At 40.4% G+C, this 20,881-nt stretch overlaps 1 protein-coding gene across 1 annotated transcript; it reads right to left on the bottom strand.

Annotated features, from left to right (window-relative positions):
* Window positions 1-316: 316 nt before the first annotated feature.
* NIPA2 (NIPA magnesium transporter 2) lies at window positions 317-19,523 on the bottom strand. Its single transcript, XM_020796784.3, has 6 exons — window positions 19,387-19,523; window positions 6,030-6,260; window positions 4,316-4,372; window positions 3,527-3,617; window positions 2,352-2,512; window positions 317-1,249 (listed from the first exon to the last, which is right to left on the bottom strand). Exons 2-6 carry the CDS (start codon window positions 6,166-6,168, stop codon window positions 618-620), a joined length of 1,080 nt encoding a protein of 359 aa, XP_020652443.3. The 5' UTR covers window positions 6,169-6,260; window positions 19,387-19,523; the 3' UTR covers window positions 317-617.
* Between the last annotated feature and the right edge of the window lie 1,358 nt (window positions 19,524-20,881).

Below are 20,881 nucleotides of genomic sequence, written 5' to 3'. Positions count from 1 at the left end.
AAAACAGTTACACTTTATGGGGTCATTGCAAATGTCACAGTAAAACTGAACTTGCGGTGAGGGCCATGCCTAGAAGCTTGCATGCTTCCTACCCACAGTGCAGCCATTAGATAATAGAATTTCATTTTTGTTCTTAATTTGCCACAATTTAACGGCTTTCCTATTTTATTCATAACTTTGCCATCCCTAAGAGAGAAGGATATTACCTGCTTTTCCGTCCCCTTTCTCTCCACCCAAACAATAGAACAAGGTTTACACAGCTCAGCCAAGTAGCACAAAAATGTTTATGTGCATCAGTCAACTAATCACTCACTGATGCAGAAATAAAGCATTTTATTTATTAAAATGGTCAATAGTGCAATAGGTCTTAAAACCGTAATATTTACATGTTCACATGTAACTTAAGCAAAACATATTTTGAGGTCTTTTTAGTATTTTTCCCCCAAATGAAAAATAAGGCAAAGAAAAGCCCACCACTGTTCTTGGTCCAAGCTAGTCAAATGTAAAAACAAACGATTGTCTATACATACTGTTTAAATACATCTGATTCTGAGAAGCATTTAAAATTGATATTTCACAACAAAACACAGTTATGGAATTGCTCTTCAGATGTATTTTTAAGATGCTGACAGGTTTCCATTTCTCCTAGAAGACACTCCCTCCATCTGTACGTCACTTACACGACTTGCACTTTCTTCATCATTAAAGCGTTCATATGGGTTTGGCAAAGTACCATTTACGTCTCTCTCCTCTTTATGCAGAGACAGGGGCAAATTTGCTAGGGTGAAGTTGATGTCCTTAAAGGCATGCAACAGAAATATCCCCACTATTATAGTGAGAAAGCCACTAAATGTGCCAACGATGTCATCACCCGTCATGTTTTCCCATTCCTTGAAGAGGATAGCAGAACAAGTTAAAACTGACGTTGTGAAGAATACATAATATATTGGTGTCACAATGGAAGTGTTGAATATGTCCAGAGATCGATTTAAATAGTTGATCTGTGTGCTAACACAGATTATAAGGCTTAGTAGCAGAATCCAGGCCAAAGGGTGTTTCAGAACAGGTTTTCCAGCAAAGAGTTCCTTTATAGCAATGCCCAAGCCTTTTACGCAGGAAACAGACAAAGCTCCAATGACTGAGCAGATTGTAATGTACACAAGAATGTTTGTTTGCCCGTGCCGTGGTCCCACCACAAATATCATGATTAAGGACACAATGACAATGAATGTCGCAAAGACGACAAAACCTGAAACAGAGAAGTCATATAAGTTGCAGTTGGTGCACCAGAATAATTCACACAGTAAGATTCTTTTCAAAAAGGTAACCCTTCAGGAACCTTCACGGGGATAGGTAACTCTTTTAGCTCCAAGGGCTGCAAGCAGTAGATGGTGTGGTTCAGGGACGCTGTAGACATACATATACTTACACATCCGTACAAGCCAGGATGGTGAGGTTTAAACTTTCATTCTTGCCTTCTGGGTAAGGGATTGCTGGGAGGGAAAAGATAAGTGCTGTCTCCCCACACTCAGCAATTGAGATCACTTTCCTTGCTGCAATTACCAGCAGGCACCGCACCTTGTCCCTGCTATTTTCAGCTTTTATTGGCTCATCAGTGGATAGCACAGAAAAGGGGGCAAGATGGACTGAATATAGCCTGACGGTTGCATGTATGTAATTTAAACTAAGGATGTATATGCATGACACCACTGCCTTCCCAAATGCAGTTCTAAAATGTGGAAAAATGGCAAACAATGTAAAAATATTGGACCATATCCAGTTAAAATTCAAACGCAGCATAAAGCTCTGAATGTTCCTAACCCATTTCTACAATGCAACCTTACTTTTGAGATTTGACCTCTTTTCAAAGTCATCTGCAAAACCCAGCTTATCAGCAAAATACAGAGATTTGTACTGTATTAAAGATGCTTGTAGGCCTGTCAGTGCTACTATCAATAACTTTATGCTGAAGACTTAGTAAAGCCTGCAGAAATATATTTTAGAACTGTGGCAGCTGAGCCCAGTATTCCTCCACATTAATGCTTAGATCACGGCTGCAAAACTGTAACTCACCAACCCAACTCCAGAAAAGGAGAACATAGCAGGAAAAGCTCAAGCATACTGCTTCATACAGAAGCACAAAACTGAACAAGCAGTACAGTTCTTAAATAACTGGAGTGAATACTTACATTTGCTTTTCATACACTTAAATAAACCCCAGTTCACTTTAACTACCTACACTGCTGCCATCCACCTCCTTGGAGCTATAGATCAATCAATTGGCATCCCCTTGAACTGTCTGTCGCTCTTTTGCTTAATACTTTATTGAGAAGATCATCACATTCTCTCACCTGGATCACCTAGCTTGTGGGATATTTCATCCAATGTTTCTACTTCTTCTTCTTGGGGTGCATGAATGACCATGACAGTTGAACCCAGAATACTTAACAAACACCCAATTTTCCCATGAAGATTTAGCTTTTCATTTAAAAAGTATGATGAAAGAATGGCGCTGAAACATACAAAAAAATCAGAGGTCAAACCCTGCTCTTAAATTATTTTACATTGGTTGGGCAATATAGAGTATAATGGACTCCGAGACTACACCCCCCCCCCCAGATAACACCAAGGCAGCTTCCTTTTTTGAGAAGAAGCTAGGCTAGAGCCAGGCCACAGAGCCTCTCAGCTGTATGCCCTTCTTCAACTGAGCAAAATGTAGGTGTATGTCTGTGGACTGAAATCCAGAATTCTGTCCAGAGATTCTTTTGAGAAGTTGAAAGTTCAAAAAAAAATCTGAACTGCAGATTCCAAGTGAATGATACAAAAATTGTGACACTCCATTCTCTCTCAAAGCGAAGTAACAAATTAATAAATTTGAATTAATGCAGATTTGAACTAACAGTGTTAACTGTATAAATAAACTTTCCATTGGCTTGAACTACTGTGAGAAGAATTCTTCTTAACAGCAGAAAGGTCCTGGAAATTACTGATTTAGGTTGCAATTCTATGCACCTCCCTGGGAGTAAGCTCACTGCATAGAATGGAACTATCAAGTACACAGACAGATGATTTTGCTTTCAGTATCAATGAGCAAAAATGCAACCCAGGAATGTAGACAGATTATAGAACAGTCAATATCAAAGTGACATGCTGAATGGAAAGCAAACCCATAAATGTTTTAGGAACACAGAACAGTGATAATCTAAATTTAAGTTGCATGAAGAACTGTCTAGAACCACAGTAAAGTGACTTTTTTAAAAAAAGCTTGAGAAGGCTATTCAGGGTGAATGAGGAAGAGAAAAGAAACTTAAAAGAAGTCATTTATTTCCCATTTTCTAACTCATTGGCTCACTGGATGCCTTTCATATAAAACAAAACATTCATTTACAGAATGAATGGTTGGAGAATCATTTACATGTGACCTTCACCAGCACAGAAAGTCTCAACACACATACTGTACATGAAACCTCTTCTAAGCAGATACTACAACGCAGTTCTGCCTCTACAAAGGTATCATATATCTTACCTTACAAGAACACTGAGAGCTCCTAATGGAGTTACCAAGGTAGCTGGTGCAAATGCATAAGCAGCAAAGTTAGCAACTTCACCAGCTCCCACTGCAAATTAAGAAACACAGGGCAAACATTAGACAAAAAAGAATCTCAAACTAACCATTCCAGTCAACAATACAAACACTGCATCTTTCATCAGAATGGAAAGATAAGAGCAGCAGGCCTCAGAAATAAAAATACATTTCAAGTTTGGGGTTTTTTTTAGAATTCTTGTTACTGCATTCCTACTTTAGATAAAAATAATTCTTGCAAATGGAATATGTTTTCAATATATGAAAGTACTGAATTTTAATTCAACATCTAAATTTATCTAAATTTTATTAACATAGATGTTAGCAGACTGAAGTGCATTGAACTTTTATCAGTAATTCTTTCCAGTTTGAATGACATCTATATGTAGCATCAGATACACCAAGAAGACTCCTCTCCCACAGCCTTTCTAGCCTACAGCCCATTGGGTCATTCATTCTCTAGTCTAATGGACTGTTCTTGTCATTCAATCCTTCGGTTCTTTCATCTCAAGTACTTTTCCACAGTTCCTTTCTGCCTCTTCCTACTTATACCAATTCACTTTACTGTAGAGGTAAGGATCCTTTCAGCTTCCAGATGTTCTGGAATTTAATTTGCAAAAGGACCAGCCAGCATGCCACACACCAAAAGATTATGGAAGCTGTCATTCAATATATCTGGTTGTCCAAAGATCCCCAGGGCATAGGTCACTTTTAGTGTCTCCAGTTACTTACTTGACAGAAGTCCAGCCCACCATAGCCACTCTTTCAGGTAAGCATGACCACCTTGTCCTGTGTTTTTTAAAAAGAAAAAAGGTACATTAGAGATCATTATAATTCAGGTTCCAAATGTAAAGCTCTGTATACAGACTAGGATGTAAGGAGCCACTTCATGTATGCCCAAAGATTTCTGTGTTCCTGAGTGCTTTTTAAAAATAACACTTTCATCCTTTTAATTAAAATCATAAACTGATTTCAAAGCTCCATCAGTTTCTGAAGATGTTTGCCAAGAGAACCATCAGGGCAGAAGAAAGTCCCATATATTCTTCGACATTCAGGACTAGTTGCCTGGGTCTGTGGCTCTCAGAACAGTACAAAAACTTCCACATCTAAACTTCAAGCTTTTGCTGACACATAAACAACAGACTGGATTCTACACCATGAATAATTCCATCTCTATATGTTGCTCTTTGTTAACAGTTGTTCCTGGTACTATGCAAATTATTTTAAACACATACATTTTTAAAAAGTTTTAAGAACAGCTGAAAGTTGTGTGAGATTCAGAGTTAGAGAGCAACCCTACACTCCTTGGAAAGGCAGCTTTAGACCATAGGAAGCTGTGGGCCTCCTGCTCCGCATGCAAGGAGAAAGGTCAGCAGGAGAGGCTACCACTACTGTTCCAAGAAGGAAAAGAAGAAGAAGAAAACAAATAATGCATAGGGAGTGGGGAAACACGTGGAAACTGACACCACCTTCTGCCTGACAAGCAATAGCTCCTTGCAAAACTAATTCATCCACCTCAACCACAGACTATGTCCAGTCCCTGGAGTGGTAGGATTTCTTGCTTTCTCATGCTTTAGTTTCACTGAAATTAATAGAACAAATGAGAAATGGGTAAGTTAAGTAATTAATCTTATTGGGACTGTGGTGTGAACAACTTAGTCCTGATCCAACCTAACTGCATTTGGAACTCATCACTCCCTTAATGCACTGCTCTGTAAAATACGAAGGCCATGACATTTCCATATATGTAAATATGGTACAGAGAAGTCATACTGTGGCTTTTTAAACTCACATGGAAAAATTACCTGCAAGGAAATGCATAATTACATACCACAATATGTATACATTTTTAAATTTTCAGAGGAGAATATGTACCTTAGTTTTTAAAAAATTAACAATGTTTGGGAGTAAGACCGAGTTGGAAGAGTCCACAGGCACAATGAAAGAGAAGGTGGTACTGTACTTCTGGAACTCTGGAAAAAGGTGTTGACTTAGTGTTAGAATTTAACACTCCAGCTTATCTGTAATATGCTTCCTCTGTGATCTCCATACCTGGCTAAGGGGAAAGCATCTTTCCATATACATACTGAGCCACTCAGGGTGCCTGGGCACATCTGACATCTTTCTTACATTGTGGTGTCCTTAACTGAGACTCTGAAGGAAAAACAGGCGGTTGCCTCCCTCCTCCCAGCTCTCCCTAAAACCGTATTAGCTGGGAAATATATATTTTTGAAAAACAGAAACGGTGCCAAATTTTTTAAACTGTGCATTTTGTCCCTTTTACCAAATTCTGTGTGAAATCTTGGGGAAAGTATGTTATGTATATTCATGTAAAAATAGCTTATGTAGCTGACAAAAATGCAAGCAAGCCAAGGACTTCACTCAAAGATCAGTATCTCTTATGCATATATATAAATGTGTATGCATGTGTCACTGTTTAACCCACCTGCTCTCATGGAGCCCTTCCCGGCCAGTCGAAGAAGACCTTTTTTCTTCAGGATGAAACTCCCACCAATGAAAAGGCTGGAGCTCATTGCCAGCACGAGACCAATGTAGAAATCATATTTTCCATTATTTTCAATCATTTCGTCAGTTGCTGAAGCATTCCAAACTGTCACGTTGATCAAGGAACAGAGCTGTTGCCAAAACTGGCTGTCACGGGATCCCAAATTGAAACCTACAATACAAAAATATAACACAGAAATGTATCTTAACATTCATTACGATGGCTAAATCCATTGTTCTATGTACAGAATGTACCCCAGATGTCCCAGTTGATTTGAAAAGAAGAGGGAAGTCCACATATATTGTAATGACTACTGGGTACATGCAACTAGTGAAGTGCAAATGAGTTCTCCCAGAGACCAAAAACAAAACAATACCCAAACCTATTATGTACATGAGGCCCAGTGCCTAAAATAACTGCTGTCACAGTGCATATTTAGTTCATAATGGAAAGGAACTGGTCCCATTATGATTAGCAACAGAGTGAGTGTCACTCCTCTAGAATTACAATGCTGATACAGAATAAGTGAAATAAATTTAGAAGCTTTGCAAAGATGACAGTGAGTAAAGTGAGTCCTTAGGAAACAGACAGCAGTAGATGAAACCAAAGCAGATATCTTAGGTATACTTACGAGACACCAGTATTGATAATATAAAGATTTAAAGCAAAATGCTAGATGACAGTTAAACCTGGTGCTAATATGGATACCATTCATATGGTATTTTCTGCTGCTTTAATCAATGTGTTCTATATATACCAAAAACAATCTCAATTTTCTAGAGATCAGTGCTTACACAATTGAAACAGTACCACCTATATGCAAAGGTTATTAGTAGGCTCAGAATTTGCAGAAGAAAATACAGTAACTTACTTTCCATTTATGCTGATACCTAGCTGTAGAGCCAGAGGTTGTAAATGCACTAGACAGACAGACAGACAGACATCTTTGGAAAAGATTCCTAATCTGGAGAGGACTAAAACTACCCAATAAAGATCAAGTATGTTCCATTACCACAGAATTCCAACAGACAGTTGAGGAGTAAAAGATAGGGGTGGATGGGTCTGCAAACAGAGAAGGGCACAGCTGGATGGCATCCCATATCAAAGCAAAGCAAAGTGTGCTGCTTATATACCGCCCCATAGTGCTTCAAGCACACTCTGGGCAGTTTACAAGTTAATTATGCAGGCTAAACATTGCCGCCCCCCGCCCCCCAGCGAGCTGGGTACTCATTTTACCGACCTCGGAAGGATAGAAGGCTGAGTCAACCTGAGCCGGCTACCTGGGATTGAACCCCAGGTCATGAGCACAGTTTTAGCTGCAGTACAGCAGTTTAACCTCTGGGCCACGAGGCTCTTCTTCAGACTATTTCGTTACACATCCAGGTTGTTCCTATGCAATACATAACAGCACGTGCAGAGTGCGAAATACGTGCTCCTATAAAATCCTTGGCCCAAGTCCACGTTTTGACTGGCAAAATCTCTTGTGATGTCATGCAAAATGTGCTTTTTGGTGAGCACGGGGCAGGAAAAAAAGTGCCTCCAACAGCCAGATCCGCAAGAGCTACCTTAGAAGTACTAATGGTAGATCTAGGGGCACAGCTCATTAATAATAATAATAATAATAATAATAATAATAATAATAATAATAATAATAATAATAATAATAATAATAATAATAATAACAACAACAACAACAACAACAACAACAACAACAACAACCACCGCCTAGAGTGGACGAGTCGCCCAGATAGGCGGGGTATAAATCAAATAAACAAAACAAAAACAAAAACAAAAACAAAAACAAAAACAAAAACAACAACAACAACAACAACAACAACAACAACAACAACAACAACAACAATAACAATAACAACAATAATAATAATAATAATAATAATAATAATAATAATAATAATAATAATAATAATAATAATAATAATAATAATAATAATAATAATAATAATAATAATGTGCTGTCAAGTAGATTCTAACTTGTGACAACCTTTTCCAGGCTTTTCTAGACAGACAATATTGAGAAGAGGTTTACCGTTCCCTTCTTTTGGGGTGGGGGCATCCTGGGGCTGTGCAGACTGCCCATAGTGATAAAGGCTGTCTCTTCTCCTTGGGAGGCATGATGGGGAATTGAACACCCAAAGTCTGGCTTCACAGCCAAATACAGTACCTAGACCACTAAGATTTCTAGTTACAAAAATAAAGCTACTAGAAAAAAGAATTGTACTGCATTACACTTCAACATGCTTGAGATTACTTTTACAAAACAGTAAATAAGTTATTTTCTTCTGCAAGTCTTTTGATGCCTTCATTGCTCTTAGTTAAAAAGAAATATCACTCCAAAAAGCACACCCAAATCAATGTCTGAGTCAGAAATCTCAACCCTAACTTGTTCAGCAAAGGCCTGATCATGTAATGTGAGATTTGGAATAAATAAAGCCAATTATTTCCTGTTCAATGGGAAATTCATACAAGTCAGTACTAGACTGATCTACTAAGGAACAAACACTTTCTTCTTCCAGAACAGAACATCCAACCTAAGAAACAGTGTATTTTCATGGTGCCCTCTCTATGAAGCTAAGGTATAACCTTGAAAGAACTTTAAGCAAGGTGAGGGTCCTTTTTCTGTTCACTGACCAAATTCCAAACTGGTAAACATCCTGATGAGGTGTACAACATTCCATTTGTGGGTGAGAGCAAAGGTAGAAAGGGCAGAATGGGTAGAGCTAACATGTAATTCTTACTCATCTTAAATCTCAGAAGGAAGCAGTCAAGAAAATAATCTCTTGCCTGACAAACACATTTGGTAAAAAGAAATTCTAAGTATAAAGACAAAAAAGTTTGGCCTTTAAAATTCAATATTACTACTATAGCCTTAGGAAGCAAGGGTTTTTTAACAACTAGTTTTCACAACTTCATGCTCATAAATAAAATATTTAAACATACAGCAAAGTCAGTACAAATGAAATCTAGATCTGCATTTCATTTTCTGTTTGTGGTTTTGTACTATTAAATTTTATGCCAGAACTTATTTTCTGTGGCATTCACATCATGACCATCCTCAAACAACCTTCACTGGCATTCATCAACAGTACCGTGTGGCTCGAGGGTTTGTTGATATGGTCACCTGATACCATCTGGTTGGGGGTAGGACTAGAAGAGGGGACAGATGTAAGATATCTAACCTCTCTTCTCCTATGTGGGCATGTTCTACCCCCACCGCCATTCCTTCCCCTGCCCAGCACTACCTCAATGGCGGCCCCTTCCTGTTCCCTCAGATCCACTGTGAGTCTCTACATACGTAACCTGATGGCAACTGATAATCACAATAAAACCTCCTTCTAAAACCCTTTCTAAAGCCCCTTCTCTTTCCCCCCCACAAGCCAGGTGGCTGATGTTGAGGAGGGGTGGGGCAGCCAGAGGCAATGAGGGCCCACTCCTGCAAGGCCAAGGGAGTCAAAGCCAAACTCCCCCTGGAAGGCTGGCAACTGGCAGCAGCACAGCCACACTGTCTCTCACTCACTGCCTGAGGGATGGCAGATGATGAAGACTCCCCTGAGGGCAGGAATGCTAGTCTGGCAAAAATGCACTGGCAAAAATCTTAGCGAGTTTTTACATTACCAACACAACTGGCATAACTCTCACTGGCAAACTGTCATAAGCTAACAATTTAGCATAGGTACTTTCTGCTGCGTCCCGAGTCATGTGGCTTGGTGCACAACAGCTAATGCCTATGTTACCTTCTTTGCTTGTGATAAATCTGCCAATAAAACCTACACCAACTGCATTACTATATGCCAAAGGGAATAAATAACAGAAAGTTTGCTTATTCATAGGTCTCCAAAATTTGAAGGGGACTTGATGGCACATGACAACAATGAGATAAATAAACAAACTCTTCCTTTTAAATTTAAAAACGTATAATCTTCTAATTTCCATAAAGTGCATGATACAGGGATACTGAAAGTGAATTACTATTACAAATAGACCCATATTTATATTTCAGTTATTGGTATTTATACACATAGTCATATGGCCAAAGACAAGACAACATCATAAAGCAAACCAGAGTGGATTTGATTTAAATCAAACTGATATTTGAGCAAACACATATTTTGTACTTTTTAAAAAATCAATGATTTGTTCAAGGAAATGAGCTAATAAAAACAATACTAGACATCAAAAGTTCACTTATTCCAAGAAAAAGATGGTAAGTCTGTTCCAACAGGTCAAGCACTGGATATGCATGGGCCGAAACAAGCTGCACATATGTGTGGTGTCAATACTGAATAAAACTACACAATAAATTTTAGTTTTTGATGGCGGGTTTGCTGATCTTTCACAGGTAGAGTGCAGAAGTGTCTGTTCAGTTGGCACATGTGTCACACCAACTGGGCAAATGTTGTATGAAGAATATCTTCAACAAACTCTGGTGAATTGACCTCCAAGAGCCTTCTAAAGCCTGGCTCTCAAAAAATGCCTTAGATCATCTTACTGGTTTCTCCAGCCACTAGAAATTGTTAAAAATTTTGTGGCCTATCATACAAGCCAAGACATGAATCTGATGCACTACTTTGCCTCAGTAGTTCTTCTGATTTAGCCATTCTGTAGAAGGGCATACTGTTTAGTGTGGTCTGACAAAGAGCTCAAGCACTTCGTTTATGGGTATTGTTGTTGTTCAGTCGTTTAGTCGTGTCCGACTCTTCGTGACCCCATGGACCAGAGCACGCCAGGCCCTCCTATCTTCCACCGCCTCCCGGAGTTGTGTCAAATTCATGTTGGTTGCTTCGATGACACTGTCCAACCATCTCATCCTCGGTCGTCCCCTTCTCCTCTTGCCTTCACACTTTCCCAACATCAGGGTCTTTTCCAGGGAGTCTTCTCTTCTCATGAGATGGCCAAAGTATTGGAGCCTCAGCTTCAGGATCTGTCCTTCCAATGAGCACTCGGGGTTGATTTCCTTTAGAATTGATAGGTTTGTTCTCTTTGCAGTCCAGGGAACTCTCAAGAGTCTCCTCCAGCACCACAATTCAAAGGCATCAATTCTTCGGCGGTCAGCGTTCTTTATGGTCCAGCTCTCACTTCCATACATCAAGACAGGAAAAACCATAGCTTTACTATGCGGACTTTTGTTGGCAAGGTGATGTCTCTGCTTTTTAAGATGCTATCAAGGTTTGTCATTGCTTTCCTCCCAAGAAGCAGGCGTCTTTTAATTTCGGGGCTGCTGTCTCCATCTGCAGTGATCATGGAGCCCAAGAAAGTAAAATCTGTCACTGCCTCCATATCTTCCCCTTCTATTTCCCAGGAGGTGATGGGACCAGTGGCCATGATCTTAGTTTTTTTGATGTTGAGTTTCAGACTGTTTTTTGCACTCTCGTCCTTCACCCTCATTACAAGGTTCTTTAGTTCCTCCTCACTTTCTGACATCAGAGTGGTATCATCTGCATATTGGAGGTTGTTGATATTTCTTCCTGCAATCTTAATTCCAGTTTGGGATTCCTCCAGTCCAGCCTTCCGCATGATGTATTCTGCATATAAGTTAAATAAGCAGGGTGACAATATACAGCCTTGTCGTACTCCTTTCCCAATTTTGAACCAATCCGTTGTTCCATATCCAGTTCTAACTGTTGCTTCCTGTCCCACATATAGGTTTCTCAGGAGATGGATAAGGTGGTCAGGCACTCCCATTTCTTTTAGGACTTGCCATAGTTTGCTGTGGTCCACACAGTCAAAGGCTTTTGCATAGTCAATGAAGCAGAAGTAGATGTTTTTCTGGAACTCTCTGGCTTTCTCCATAATCCAGCACATGTTGGCAATTTGGTCTCAAGTTCCTCTGCCCCTTCGGAATCCCACTTGTACTTCTGGGAGTTCTCAGTTCAAATACTGCTGAAGCCTACCTTGTATGATTTTGAGCATAACCTTGCTGGCGTGTGAGATGAGTGCAATTGTCTGGTAGTTGGAGCATTCTTTGGCACTGCCCTTCTTTGGTATTGGGATGTAGACTGATCTTTTCCAGTCCTCTGGCCACTGTTGAGTTTTCCAAACTTGTTGGCATATTGAATGTAGCACCTTAACAGCATCATCCTTTAAGATTTTAAATAGTTCAACTGGAATGCCATCACCTCCACTGGCCTTGTTGTTAGCCAGGCTTTCTAAGGCCCACTTGACCTCACTCTCCAGGATGTCTGGCTCTAGGTCAGCAACTATATTGTCTGGGTTGTCCGGGATATCCAAAACTTTCTGATATAATTCCTCTGTGTATTCTTGCCACCTCTTCTTGATGTCTTCTGCTTCTGTGAGGTCCCTTCCATTTTTGTCTTTTATCATGTCCATCTTTGCACAAAATTTTCCTCTAATATCTCCAATTTTCCTGAACAGATCTCTGGTTTTTCCTTTTCTGTTATTTTCCTCTATTTTTTTGCATCGTTTATTTAAGAAGGCCTCCTTGCTATTCTTTGGAAGTCTGCATTCAGTTTTCTGTAGCTTTCCCTATCTCCCTTGCATTTTGTTTCCCTTCTCTCCTCTGCTATTTGTAAGGCCTGGTTGGACAGCCACTTTGCTTTCTTGCATTTCCTTTTCTTTGGGATGGTTTTGTTGCTGCCTCCTGTACAACGTTACGAACCTCCATCCATAGTTCTTCAGGCACTCTGTCCACCAAATCTAGTTCCTTAAATCTGTTCTTCACTTCTACAGTGTATTCGTAAGGGATTTGGTTTAGATTATACCTGAGTGGCCCAGTGGTTTTTCCTACTCTCTTCAGTTTAAGCTTGAATTTCGCTATGAGAAGCTGATGATCAGAGCCACAATCAGCTCCAGGTCTTGTTTTTGCTGACTGTATAGAGCTTCTCCATCTTTGGCTGCAGAGAATATAGTCAATCTGATTTCGATGTTGCCCATCTGGTGATTTCCATGTGTAGAGTCGCCTCTTGTGTTGTTGGAAAAGGGTGTTTGTGATGATCAGCTTGTTCTCTTGACAAAACTCTATTAGCCTTTGCCCTGCTTCGTTTTGAACTCCAAGGCCAAACTTCCCTGTTGTTCCTTTTATCTCTTGACTCCCTACCTTAGCATTCCAGTCCCCCAGAATGAGAAGGTAAGTTTATGGGTAAGTATAGCAAATTATAGCAAATCTTGTGATGTTTTTCAATTTACTGATTAACTTTTCTCACTGCTTGCTACTGTTTACTACTACCCCAAGAACATTTAAAAGCACTTCCATAATGCAAAATGTTTTTCATTTTGTAAGCCCCTTTGCACAAGTCTTGGAACATCTGCATTTGAAAACAGAGTGTTTGAGTTAAATTTAAAAATATTTATTTTCTTATTTAAATTTTAAAAAGATTTTTAAAATTTAAATCATTTAAATCAATTTGATTTTTTTTAAAAAAAATCATTGATTTTTATCCAACACAATCTTCAAATAAGACAGGGTTCTACATTACTTAAATGTTTATTAGCCAGAGAGTTGTAAGTGACCTTAAAAATATTCCTTTACCTTTGTGACATTTTACAGATATTTCTTCAAACCATTTGTCTTCCATTCCACTAATCAAATGGACTGCACTGAAAAAGAAAGGATGTCAACCTGAACGCTCACTAGATAGTAACTCTGTCATACTCCTGTTCTCTAATGTGGGTTTGTTTCCTCTTTTTTAAAGACTGTGATGTATGTGCTTTCGCTCTCGCTCTCTCTTGCCTGCTTGCTTGCTCACGAATAGCTAAAGTATCAGGCAGCCATGTCAGTCTAGTGAATAACAATTTATACCAGAAACAGCAATATAGCACTTAAAAGGCTAAATAGTTTTTATTTTTCATCAGCTTTCCTGTGTCTGAGCATACTTCTCCAGATGAATGGAGTGGGACACTCTATTCATCTGAAGAAGGGTGCTTAGACACACAAAAGTTGATGAAAAACACAAACTTCTTTTTATTTTGTGGTTGTCCTATGTTCATGGGTTGAGAAGCAGCAAATAAATGCTCTCAAGAGCATTTCCCCTGACTACTGAAGATCCGAATCTATGTTAATTTCAGCACTTCCCAATGGAAAAAAAAACAAAAAAAACTGGAGACTATTCTTTTAAACAAGGCCTGAAGTCCCAAGCAAGCTTTCCACTAGACTACAAAGAATAAAATTCTACTTAAGTGTGCTGCTCCTTGTTTTAAAATGGAGTGGACAAACTTCATTAGTTGAGAGGACCTATTTTTGTTCCAACACCAGATAACACCCCCACAGCAACTAGAAGTGAGAGAAACTGATTTCCAGTTTCTACAAAACTTGACACTTTTAATGAAGACAGTAAGAATTGTAGTACACACCTTGTCTTAGATTAGAACTGTGTCTCTTTGAGGCTTCCATAAATCACCACTATTATCTGAAACACATTGTGCATCACAGAAGCCTTATTTAGTAGGAAAAAGTATTCTGTTTCACTACCCTGCTACTAAATTACATGGGAGTAACTGAGGGTTGCAATAATATCCAGTTAGAGCACCAGTTTTATTAAAGTTCCACTTTTTACCACCAGAGCAAATTCAGCATATACAGTAACTAAAAGCTAAAAATGGCAACATGTAACCTGTATGTTGCCCATTCCATTGTATATCTACAGCAATTCCGAACTCTATGACTAACCTAAAGAAATTATTTGCCAGAAACATGTTTTGCTAAGATCTGTTAAGGTCCAAAAATGTTATAGTGCTGTAGGCTTCAACCTTTTAGTACTTGTTCAATATGAAGTGCAATTGTCTCAGATACAAATTGCAAAATAGAAGGCAGCAGCTAATTTATTTATGCTAATTAACATGATCTGCATAAAAACAAGCAGCTGACAGTAGATTGATGCTTCTTTCCATGTGAATATTCCTGCAAGTTGAGTAGCTAAAGGCCCTGCTATTGCTAGCAATGCATTTGCTAGAATTCTTCATTTGAAGGTCTTAGTTTTTGAAGATAAACTGAGGGACAGATGCTTACTTATCAGTTAAACCACAATGCATTCATATTTTCAATTACACGTGCACTCAGATAATATTTACTTAGAGAATTCATTTTTTCATAATAGAACAAAAGTGTAGAGCCAGACATTATTTGCAAACTACAGATTTGTCCTCACATGAATATTCAATTTAATTATGCTTTCCCAATAGCATATCATATTCTGTAGTACTTATCTCTAAAGTAATTACAAATTCATACCTCACTAAGCATTCAAATTATCAAGGAGCTCAACTGATTCTACATGAAATCAAAATTACAAATTGCATCAGTCACCTTTTGGTTAAAATGGAGCTCTGCATGAAGCTGTGTCCTGCCTTGCATGAGCTATGGCTGGATTCATAACAAAGACCTGGGGCCTCTATGCCTATGCCTCTTTCATAGTACACCCCGCAAGCTATGCCCTGGTTTAAAGGATTGAGAAGACAAGCAAGAGTTGCCAGCTTATTCTCTGGGCTGAAAAAAACCATCAAATGTTTTAGGTATTGTTTCTCTCTAAACAGGATACTAAAGTGATGAGTGGTACAGCAAGAGAGGTTGTTACAAAGGTACTGAAAGAAAGGTCTTATGAGATCCCCTACTCTCTCTCTCTGGCTCCTGAAGTTCGATTGTGTACCCTGGCTGCAAGCCTCATCTGGTACAGAAAGCTCTCCTAGTATGAGTTGCCTGAATGCTGTCCATAGAGAAGCTTAACTGTGAATAATTTCATGCCGGCATTTCCATGTATTTAATCTTAATCATATAATCTAAGAGCTGCAGAGCTAGAAGGGACCCTCCTATGAATCGTCAAGTCAGGCCCCTGCTAAGGAGGCACAGAGGCAAATTGAACTTCCAACCTCTGGCCCCACAGCCAGACACCTAAACTACTGAGCTATTCAGCAGTTCTTAACAGCTTTGATATAAAATAATGAAAAAATAAAAAAGCAACCTTTGTTAACTGATAATCTCAACATTACATGTAAATGGAACATTACGCCTACAAGAATGTTTGCGAGCATAAAGATCTACAATGATTTGTGAATGAATCAATACAAGCAATACAAACAACACATTAAATTTCTAGCAGCCAACATTAACACTGTTTTCTGTTAAATCAGATGTTTGCTTTCAAACAGATAATATCAAGAGATGGAAATATAATTGATCTTCACTGGTCTTTAAAAAGAACATCTAGGTACATCACAGTTTTCAAGTAAAACTAGCAATTAATTTTTTTTCAAACCAGGTTTCCAACATTATCTTGGTCTGTTGAATTTTCTCTCATTAGCTGTGAACTACTGTATCATTCATGATGATCTGGTTAAAGTGGTCCCAGAACGAGAAATAGTAGCCAGAATTTCTGTACAAATTCCCTATGAAGATAATGTTCAGAATACTAGACTCCTAAATGTTCTTACTAAACATACATCATAAAAGACAGAATCTTAGCATTTTAACCTCAGTTAAAACAGTGTCCTTTACAAGCATCATGTGTTTTTCACCTTATACCATTATATGTGCCATCAAGTCAAAACTCACTCACAGCAGCCTCAATCGGGCTTTCAAGGTAAGTGAGATATTTTAAGGAGTAGTCTTATAATTTCCAGTGAGGACTGCAAGTTTTCATGGCCAAGCAGGGATTCAAACCTAGGTATTCTGAGGTCCTGGTCAGTTACTCTGTCCACTACAACACACTGAGTAACCATACTTTACCTAATTTCTCTCCAAATAAAACTTAACAGTGATCCACAGGCCCTAGTAGAGGCTTTCTAAGGAGGCTTTCACCCTTTCTAAGAATTGGTATTTCCCATTCGAACTCTTGTACTAGCTCTCCAAGATGCTGATTCTTCAAAATTGCTTCTACTTCCTTTCAGCCATACTTCAGTGGAACCTACTTAACTGAACTAATTTTAACTTCTGTAATTAACCTTATGAGAGACCTTATGACTATATCCACACAGATTTTGTGAGAGACAAAAGAAGGGGCACTATTTTCAGTCACTGTATAGTACACTGTATTATTCACCACATGATTCTCAATATAACTTCCTCTACACCAGGAGATCTCACCACTGGCTAAGTTAGTTGGGGCTGATAAGAGGTGAAGCCCTGTAGAAAAGATCTGCAGATGTACAGTTGCCTGTCCTTGCTGTAAAGAGTTTATTTACTGCTAATATTACCTACTTAGGAAAGAATATAAAATTGTATGTTTTTCTGCAGTACTTATGATATTATGATTAAGATGTGTTTTTTAAGTTCATAACTCAGGAATTCCTGTGATAACTCTCTAGCTGTTCTGTCATCTGCAGTAAGAAGAGGAAAAACAATTTACATAGAGTCATCTGTATCCTTGCTGCCCCAAAATTCCTTCTGAAAGCCTACGAATAACACTTTGCTCCACTTGAAACAAATTATAGAAGGAGACAGTCCAAAAGCTAAAGGTACTCCTTGGTAATCAAGCAGCTTTATAGCAAACACTATGAGTCTTTTATATGCATCTGGCAGTGTAAGCTCTAAGCTGACAGACTAGTTCTAAACCTAGATCAAGTCACAAGTACTGAGCAAATAAAGACATGTAGAAATGGTTAAACATATTAGTCTTTAAATTTCCATTACTTCAATGAATAGTGCGAGCTTGGCATTTTCATAAAATCACTCTACTTCGACTGCATGGAACTCCTGACTTTATCTTAACAAAGCAACGTCTGTCTGGACATGTTATACAATTATTAAAAAATCCTTCATTCATATTCCACATGACATTATTTGTATAAGGATCATCAGAGAGGGAACCTGAAGCCACTATGATCATAAGAACCCACACAATTAACTGCTAGCCACCTCTAGTATCTCACTTTGACAGTAAAATCATATAAGAGGAAATATTGTTACATGCATTAACTCTTTTATCTACTCACACCAATAAGGATGATCAAGTAATTAACTCTTACTTAAAGTCTAGGCAGTGTTACTGAGAAAAAATAAAAGACATATACCAGATCAACTCATCAGTTCTTAAAACTATAATTATAACAACAAACACTGTTTATGTTGTCTTAAATAGACAACATAAATAGAGGCAGAAGTGTACAACTAAAAACATCCTCATGAATGATTAGCAAGCATGGAAGGCAATAGTAAAATAAGCAATCTAAGCCACATGCAAAATAAGGGAGCTATTGAAAAAAAAAATCTAAATGCCAGCAAAGACATTTGGAAACACCAATGCTTTCATCAGCCAGTAAGGGAGCACTGAAAAAAATGGCTAGTCTGGTTTATGTTGACAATAAACTCCACAGTTTGATTTGCACAACACAGAAGTGCCTGAACTTAACTCTCACAGACTTTGGTCTTACAAGGCACAACTAGGAGCGGGCCTCAACATGACACTTTAGGAAGAGGGTGGAACATTCTGTTTGAGAACAGCCACTGTTTGATGAGCCCACCGCAAGACTTGAAGTGGGGAACAACAACATCACCATAACAGATAAATGACAAAAAATAATGAACGGGTCTCCTCTCTAAGAATATATGCTAAGGATGCCAGAATCACTTGGGGTGTGTGCAACTAACCAATCTCAGTTCTCTAAACTTCATAAAACAAGGCGGGGGGGGGGGAAACAACCATGCCAGAGAGTACCTACCCCATATTAAGTGGCCTTAAATAATGTTGCATATATTCTCAAGGGAAAAGGAGAGAGAGAGTAATTCAAAGCTAGCTGACAAGTGTGTTTAAAGTTTCCCTGCACTCTCGTTTTCCCCTCTTCATCACCCTGCCTTATCCCATTCCCAGCAGCTTAAATCCCTAACGACTTAACACGAAGACCACACAGCCTGGTGAGGACATCTCCTGGCAAACCCCACAGGCCTTACAGGAGGTTTCCTCCCACACAAGCGCGCCAAGGAGGGCCATCTCAGCCTGTTACAAGAGGCAGAAAGGAGGTTTTGTGACCTCCTTGGAAAACCCGCGGGTTAAGGCAATAGCTGGTGGGCTCCAGAAGCGCCTTATTAATACTTTGCCCTCCACCACTCCCTCCTTCCCTCCTTCCCATCCCCACCCCCTTTCCAGGTTCAAGGCAGCAGCGCCCGGCGCATCCCTTCAGGTCCAAGGGCCAGCGAAGGCAGCGGCGAGGGAGGACTAGAAAGCCACGCCAGTGTTAAACTTGAAGCCGGGGATGCGACGAGAAGCACCCCTTAAAAATTAATAATAATAATAATAATAAAAGCCCCGCCCTCCCTCGCTCGCGTCCCGGTTTCCTTTCTTTGGGGCCGGACACGGTAACGGAAAAGGAGGACGCCTCAGGCCCAGGAAGTTACCAGCAGCGGCGGCGGCACCTTCTCCTTTTCTCTCACATCCTGGTCGCCCAGAGCGGGGCCGCGGCCGGCGGGACAGAGGCGACGTCGGCGGCGGCGGCAAGAGAAGGCGAAGGCGGCGGTGGAGGGCGAGGGGAAGGGAAGGAGAAGGGGCCTCCCCAAACGCGCGCCGTCGCCATGGAGAACCCCCCTCCTCTCAGGTGGCGCCTCCGCTCTGACCCGTCGCCCGACGCGCCCGTCCCAGCAACGCGCGCCCGGCTCGTCCTGCCCGTTCTCCTCCTTGGCACCCTGGGCGGAAAAGGCGGAGCAAGACCACGAAAAGCCGGGCGGAAGGCGCCTCGCCGTGGGTGAGGGAGGGTCACGTGGCCGCTCCCTTCCTTCCCTCCCTCCCTCCTCCTCCCCGGAGGACCGGCAGGGTAGGGAGGGTCGCTCCTCTTGGGATGGGATGCGGAGAAGACGAGACGGGGGGTCCTTCTTTCCGCCACCTCCATTGCTCTGTGTCTGTGGGTGACGCGCTGGCTGGCACTCCAATAAAAGCCTGTGGAAGCTATCAGTAAATGTCCTGGTCTTTTTTGGGGGGGACTCTAGCCTTCTTCTCGCTGGTTTTGCTGCCTGCATCCGACGGAGACGCAAGGATGGCTGCCCTTTCGGAAATGTGTCAGGCTCTTCATTAGCAACAGAGCGGGGATTTGAACCTGGCAGGCAAACGGGAATGCCAATTTCCACTTCTGGCTGTGCCCGCCGCCCACCCCCCCACCCCACCCTCAGCAACAGTGGGCAACCGCCGGTGTGGTATAAACAGTGGCTTATTATGTACCATCAAACTAAAACCATATTCGAGTCTTCAGAAAAAAATAAAATCTGGTTTATGAATGCGGGATATTGTGCTTCTGTATCCAGGATTCAAAACGCCAGGAAATGGCGTTAAATTGTTGCCAGCAGGAGAAAGGATGCCAAACTTTACATAGCAAAGGGGAGCCTGAACGTTGACAACACCAATGGCAGCAGTCAAGATGGTCTATGGCTGGGGTTCCCAACTTTGAGTATCGCAAGAGTTCGTGGACTGCGACTCCCAGAAACCCTGGCCAGCACATCCAGCGATGAAGGCTTCAGGGAGTTGCAGTCCAAGAATACCTGGGTTACCCAAGGGTTGGGAACCACTGCTCTACAGCAGAGGTCATCATCCCCCGGTCCGTGGCCCGGTGCCGGTCCATGGGCTTGCCAGAATTGGGCCAAGGATATGGATCTCTGCCCTCCCCCCCGCACGCATGCATTCTTGATCAAGGGGCATGTTGCTTAAATTTTATTTCCTGTTTTCTCGTTCTACTGAAGCTTGAGTCAAAATGAGGTAACCTCTGGTCTTAGTTGTGAACAGAGGATGTTAAATAACTGAATGACTATATGAGTCCGTTATGATATGGTGTGCAAATCTAGGAGTAGATTTGTGCAATTCTATGCATATCTCTACAGAAGTATGGCCTACTGAATTTAATAGGAG

Source organism: Pogona vitticeps, chromosome 3 (genome assembly GCF_051106095.1).
Source record: "Pogona vitticeps strain Pit_001003342236 chromosome 3, PviZW2.1, whole genome shotgun sequence".
NCBI lineage: Eukaryota > Metazoa > Chordata > Lepidosauria > Squamata > Agamidae > Pogona > Pogona vitticeps.
This window is presented reverse-complemented; position numbering and strand designations above follow the sequence as displayed.